This window comes from Brassica napus, chromosome C6 (genome assembly GCF_020379485.1).
Source record: "Brassica napus cultivar Da-Ae chromosome C6, Da-Ae, whole genome shotgun sequence".
Lineage (NCBI taxonomy): Eukaryota > Viridiplantae > Streptophyta > Magnoliopsida > Brassicales > Brassicaceae > Brassica > Brassica napus.
The window spans coordinates 25,092,271-25,099,520 of NC_063449.1; the positions used below are offsets into that span (position 1 = coordinate 25,092,271).

The 7,250-nt window shown below is 31.0% G+C and overlaps 1 protein-coding gene across 1 annotated transcript; it reads left to right on the plus strand.

Moving 5' to 3' along the window:
- The first annotated feature begins 478 nt into the window (after positions 1-478).
- Positions 479-3,876, plus strand: LOC106407422 (probable aquaporin PIP2-5). Its single transcript, XM_048760645.1, has 4 exons — positions 479-909; positions 1,216-1,511; positions 3,203-3,343; positions 3,441-3,876. Exons 1-4 carry the CDS (start codon positions 606-608, stop codon positions 3,558-3,560), a joined length of 861 nt encoding a protein of 286 aa, XP_048616602.1. The 5' UTR covers positions 479-605; the 3' UTR covers positions 3,561-3,876.
- Positions 3,877-7,250: the final 3,374 nt, after the last annotated feature.

Below are 7,250 nucleotides of genomic sequence, written 5' to 3' on the forward strand. Positions count from 1 at the left end.
ATTCTCAAAATTTAGCAATTCCTCTAAAATTCTTCAACCAATAACCCCTCCTTACAAATTACGCAGTTTTTTTTATATAATGGAATTGTGGGTCAATTTTTTAGTTTCTCTTTTATAGTCACAAGAAAAATATACCTCTTTTACCAGAATCCTAAATTGAATGGTGATATTAAGTGATAACAAGCCAAACCGACTAATGTTTTGCAGATTAGTGCATTGTTTTTGAACCGGACACGGATTAGTGTTTATTTCTTTATCATTTTTTTTGTTGCATTAGACTGTTCATTGTTTGTCCATTCCAGCAAATACCAAAACTGATAAATAATTGATAAAAAAACAGTCTAATCTACATCAAATGAATCAGCTCCGTTCGCTGCCATCATTCCAAAACCTTAAAAATGTATCTTAATAACAACAACCAAAAAGTAAAATAAAAACAAAGAAAACAGAGCCCAAAGCCTCGTCACATCTGCCCATAAATACCCTTCACCGACTCGCAAAGTCCTACACCACATCAGTTCTCTCTTTCAATCTCTCTCTCTCTCTCTCTCTCTCTCTTAAAGATTACCGAGACATACTCTTAGTTTCGGTGAAGAAAAAGAACAATGACGAAAGATGTGGCTGGAGAGAAGGGATCGTTCTCCGGAAAAGACTATCAAGATCCACCACCTGAGCCTCTCTTCGACGCTACTGAGCTTGGGAGGTGGTCTTTTTACAGAGCTCTCATCGCTGAGTTCATAGCCACTCTCCTCTTCCTCTATGTCACCGTTATGACTGTCATTGGTTACAAGAGCCAGACCGATCCAACCCTTTACCCTGACCAGTGTGCAGGTGTTGGTGTACTCGGCATCGCTTGGGCCTTTGGTGGCATGATCTTCATCCTTGTCTACTGCACTGCCGGAATCTCTGGTTGGTTCCTGTTTCTCTAATTAATTTAGTATGTGTTACATTTTTTCCTCTGTTTTATAATTATTAAAACAGGCATTACAATTTTTCAATTAATTTTTTATAAAATATAATTAATAAAACAGTTTTCAGTGAAATTAAAAAATGATATAGAAATATTATAAAATGTAATATTGTAAAGCACCAAAAATCTTTTGAAATATATTGTATATTAGTAAACAATATAATATTCAATTGTAATAAAATTCGGTATTGTTTTGTTTTTAAGCTCGCGTCAATGTTTTTGTTCAATTTATTTTAATGGTCCAGGTGGACATATAAATCCGGCCGTAACGTTTGGCCTGTTTTTGGCTCGGAAAGTGACGTTGGTGAGGGCAGTAATGTACATGGTGGCTCAGTGCCTCGGTGCAATTTGCGGTGTGGCTTTGGTTAAGTCCTTCCAGTCTTCTTACTACACCCGCTACGGTGGTGGCGCAAACGGTCTCACACATGGTTATAGCATAGGCACCGGTGTTGCCGCCGAGATCATCGGTACATTCGTCTTAGTCTACACCGTCTTCTCCGCCACTGACCCCAAGAGGAGTGCTCGTGACTCTCACGTCCCTGTAAGCTCACTATTCCCGTTTTGTTTAGTTAGTTACGATGACGTGATAATGAGAGTCTCGTGGTTAGGTCATTTCGAAATACACCGCATTAATGGAATACGTAGAATTTCCGTGTCCTATACGGCTATACGGCCCACTATGATACCATCAAAACGATGACGTACCAGAGTATTAAACAGCATAGATATGAATAATATGCATTTATTGGGGTGGACGCACTAAGATCATATACGTCTAAAAACATGGCCGACCATGAAATTTCTGGAGTTGAAACATTTATTGATCGATACATATATTTATCTTAATTAACTTGGGAGTAAATAATATATACTTTTTAACCATTAATTTTTTTTTTGGAGTCCTAGCTATTAGAGGTGGGCAAAAAAACGAATCCGAAAACCGAACCGAATCCGATCCAAAAAAGTAGTATTGAACCCGAACCGAAATTGATTAAATATCCGAACGGGTTCAAAATTTTGGTATCTAAAGAACCGAATCCGAACCCGACTCGAACCGAAATATTCCGGGCACCCGAATGTATTCGAAATAGATTTATATACATAAATACATTAATTATTTTTAGATGTAATGTATGCTAAAAACATCCAAAATATATAAGATACTTTTCAGCTGTCTAAAATATTTGAAAATATATACAAATAGTCAAAAGTAAATTTCTAAAATATCTAAAATATACTCAAAACACCAAAATATTGAAACCAAACCAATTTATATGTTAAGTTTAGGTATTTTAACATATGTTATTCAAATTTATATGTGATATTTTATTTTATGAATACATTTTGAAAAATTTTAAGTATATAATGAATTTTAAAATTTTAAAAATTATTTAAAGGAGTTATCCGAACCCGAACCGAACCCGCAAATATCCATACCGGACCCGAACCGAAATTTAGAAATACCCGAATGAGGCTAAAATCTTTGACCCCGAAAATTTGAAACCCGAATAGACCCGAACCGAACCCGAATGGGTACCCAAACGTCCACCCCTACTAACGATATTCTATCTCGCTATGCTTAGAACCAGTTATGGTCTAAATATAACGTTTTGTTTAGTAAATGATTTTCGCTGCAAACTTATGTATATTTTGATATTGGATCACTGCCGATAACCGAACAAGATATTATGAAAAGAATTAGATATTACGTACTCCATCCGTTTCATAAAGTTACATATTCTATATAAAATTTTGTTTTAAAAAGATCTATTTTTTGCATTTTCAATGTATGTTTTATTAACTAATTTTAAATTTCAAAAAATTTAATTGCATTTATTAGATTTTTATTGGCTTAAAATTATAGAAAAAAAATAATCACAAAAAAATTATGCACATTTAGTATATTTTATTAAAATGTGTGAAAAATCTAAAATATGTAACATTTTGAAAGGTATATATTTTGTGTCAACCTAGTTTCAGATTCTTCATTATAACAAACGACAAAAGTGAACATTGTCATCAACACTTTTTTGTCTTTCACGCCTTTCTACATCATACATGAATGTCCTTTTATTTGAAAATGGTCCCAAGGTTCGTTTGCAACCACGTATCCTTCTCTAAAACTTTGAAACACAAACATAACTATATTAATAATATTTGAAGTCTACACTATCTGTCTCGTGATTTAGTAACATGTATCTTTTGTTATTGTTGATGATGTGGTAACTGAAGGTATTGGCTCCATTACCAATTGGATTTGCGGTATTCATTGTTCACTTAGCTACAATCCCAATCACGGGCATTGGCATTAACCCTGCAAGAAGTCTTGGAGCTGCAATCATCTACAACAAGGACCAAGCTTGGGACCATCATGTTCGTGTTACAATCTATAATATTTTACTTCTTCCTCTTCGATCTTACTTTCTTTGACATGGTTGTATTAACGTTTTCTCTTTTTTTTTTTTTACAGTGGATATTTTGGGTTGGTCCGTTTGCGGGTGCAGCCCTTGCGGCTTTCTACCATCAGTTTGTGTTGAGGGCTGGTGCGGTGAAGGCTCTCGGGTCCTTCAGGAGCCAGTCTCACGTTTAAATTTGGATTTCCTCAATTAGCAAAGAGAAGAAAATAAATAGCGGCTTTTATGTACTGTGTTGGAACCTAGTGACATGTAGTATCAAATTTCTTGCTCGGTGAAGTGAGGGTTTGAATGTGACACGCGGGTCAACTTTGAAATGCTACTTCTCTTATATCTATGTCTACTTCTTAACTTTATATTGCTCTATTTTACTAGTTTGCTGAATTTCGTATGATCAACTTTCCACGTGAGAGTATAAAGGTCCCCCTAAAGGCCTAAACCTATACAAGTGGAAGATTAAGTTTACTTTTAAGAAAATGCCATATTTATGAAGTAGTCCTTCTATCAAAATTTTAAATTACGTTTGATATGTGTGTTATGTGTATGATTTTCTAATGATGTTTAGTTATTATTATTTTTTTAAGAGATGGAAAAGAAAATAATTAGTATCCATGCATGCGAATATAAATATTTGTATTCAAAGTAACTGGATTCTAAAAGTATTTTAAGGAACATGTAACTTGCTAGACCAAAAAAACATGGGACCTGTTAACTCTCCACAATTTACGTAATTTTTTCTATCCTTTCTGTCAAATATTGGTCTGTTGCCTTGTAGTTTGGAAAGTATCCTCCTTGTTTTTGTTGAAAATTATAAGTGATGGAAAAGACGCATTGAAAGTCAAACTGAATAGCACATCATAGAGGAGTAACAATTTTGTCTTCAATGCGCATTACTGAAACACATGATGAAAATACGTTTTGGCACAACTCCATCGACAAAGCTAGTCACTCCATATAAAATATAACTAGATTAATATCCGCGCCTTGCGCAGGATAAACATTATATATAAAAATTATTTTATGTATTATATGTTCTTACATATTATGAAATAATAAATATATATTGAATAATTAAAAGTCAGTAACTATTACATATATAATTAAATTGGTGCGAACGTATAAATCAATTTTATTAATCCAAACAATTTTTTAAAAAATTTTGGTAGGATATGTAATTAAATTTAAATGATATTAACATACATAGTATATTTTTAATATTAATGTCTATTAAATGATGTTTTCTACTCATATGTTTTTTTTATCATGTGTATCTTTAATAGCAAAAACTTTAAATTACTCATAACAAAATTTTCATTGTGGGATTAATAATTTTAGTAATTTAAAATTTTAAAAAATTTATCAATGTTAGTTCAAAACTTTTATCAAAAAAAATTATTCAAAGTAAATTTTGAAATTAAAATATTTATTTATTCAATATGGTTTATAGTTTAATTTAGAATGATATATATACATATATATTTTAAATCTTAATGATTAATTAAATTATATTTTTATTTATATGATTTTGTAATCATTTGTATTTTGTCATAACAAAAAATTTAAACCATGGATCGCAAAATTTGAATGTGAGACTTTTAACAGTTTTAGTAATTTATAGTCATTTTTTAAAATTCAAAATATAACATATACATAAAAATCTAAATTTTTATAATATGGTTATTGTGATTTTTTTAAATTATTTTAATAGTTTAAAATTAAACAAATTTGATAGAAGATACATTATTTTTTTATCAGATCTTTATTATTCAAAATCATTAATTGTCATATATACTTTAACCACATTAGGCAATTCCATAATTTTTATTTAAGGAAATAATAAATGACATTAATAATGAATTTATGGTTAGTTTAATAAAAAGCTTATAATATAATTAGATGGACCAACATATTTCTATAATAATTCTAAGAATCATCCTAGTGATGACACGTGGCTACAAAAAGAAGTTGCAATGTTTCACAAATAATATATAGGGGATTAATGATTTATTTCATAGGTGACTTTTTATTTAGAGCATCTTTTAAATTTTTTTATTAAATGTATATTTTTATTTAACTAATAATATCCTTACAATAAATTATTATTTAAGTAAATTTAAATATAAATGAATATATTACAAAAAAAAAGAATACAAAACTTAAACTTGAAATATTACAACAATAATTTAAAGATTTAGTTAATATTATCGATTACGGGTATCGCACATCAAAAATTAAATATGACTTTATGTGCTTTAAAATCTTTAACCATTAACATACATTCCATATATGATATGTAGACCGACTGCTAAATTTAACCTGTTAAACCAAATTGTAAATCTGTTGTTATATCTTTTCAAACGTTCATCAACCATACATAACCTATGATATAAAATTAGCAATTCAATATGAGATAACATTTACAAAATGATAAAATTGATACGTTCCATATCAGTCATTCGTATCTCATGGATGTTAATGACAAAATTGGTACGACTTCTCAATTTCCTTTTTAGAACCAATCCTTCATTTGGTCTATATAATCTTATATTAAAAAACAGTTTATTTAATATTTAAAATAATATGTAGGAAAATTAAAATTTAAAATCAATTTTTTTTATGAATCCACATTAAAAATAATCGTAAAATCAATTACTTTCTATATTTGAGATGAAAATAATCATCAAATCATCTATAACTATTATATTGCTTATAAACTATAAAAATGAACTAAATAATAATTATGACACATAATATATTTAGAACGCCTAAAATTATGAAATATCTTAAAAAAATTCTGTGCTATCTAGATACTCTTAAGCATAGACCACAATAATATATATACTATTGAGTGAAATTATAAAAGAAAATCTAATAAATTAAATTAATCTAGATAGCACCATATATTCATAAAATTAAAATGAAGCTATATATTATACCTTCAATTAAAGCTGCAAAATACCATATTTTCACATTCATACCACTCAACACGTTTATTCTAATATTTAAAATTTTAGATTTTTTTGTCAAATAACATGGAGTAACATTGATTATAGAATTAGTGAGTAACACCAAAATATTTACTACTTAATTATAATTTTTTGAAATATAAATATAATAAATAATCCGTGCATAAAATCTAGTTTATTATTAAACTAGTGCAATTATTTAGACAGTTTAAAAGGTAAGGTAATTGTTATAGAACAGATCAGTGCGATTTCCCGAGATAGAAAAAGTGCCATTTCCCGAGCGACAAAGTGACTTCCTTTCCACATATCCGACGCCTTGCGCGACGTCGGAACCCGCAACCTTCATCGTCCTCAGGCCCTCCCCTCCTCATGGGGAAGAGAAAGAAACCAAAACCCTCCAAGACTACTGGCTCTGGGTCTCCTAGATCTAGCCCCAGCAGTCGCTCAAGTTCGTCATCCCCCCAAAGCTCCGGCGTAAACAAGCAGTTGATTCCGATCACTGCTGACTATACCCTGATTAAGAATGCCCAAGCTAACTTTGAAAAAAGCTTGGCCATTGAATCCATTGTTGATTTGAATCTGGAGACTAGGTCAACAGTACCAAATCATATTGACGCTATAGTAGCTCCATCTACTATACCGCCGACTCTTCCTGAGTCCACCTTTGGAGAAGTTCATGTGCGAGCATCATCCTCAACGTCTGCGCAAGCTGCTATCGCGGCGAACCCAGAGATTGCAAACACAAACACAACTCCGACAACTGTTGCCAAACCAAATGGTTACTCTTGGGTTGACAAAGTGAAAGGAAGATACAAGAAGCTAGAGAAAAAGGTACAGCCTTTACTCTACCTTCAGTAGAAGCATGCATCAACATTCCTAACTCTGTGATTGAGAATAATA

Bases quoted from the DNA above. Each gene is read 5' to 3' on its own strand.
- LOC106407422 (XM_048760645.1), top strand. From the start codon at position 606: ATGACGAAAGATGTGGCTGGAGAGAAGGGATCGTTCTCCGGAAAAGAC. The intron at 910-1,215 runs GTTGGTTCCTGT...TTAATGGTCCAG, and splicing joins CTGCACTGCCGGAATCTCTG to GTGGACATATAAATCCGGCC. The intron at 1,512-3,202 runs GTAAGCTCACTA...TGGTAACTGAAG, and splicing joins CTCGTGACTCTCACGTCCCT to GTATTGGCTCCATTACCAAT.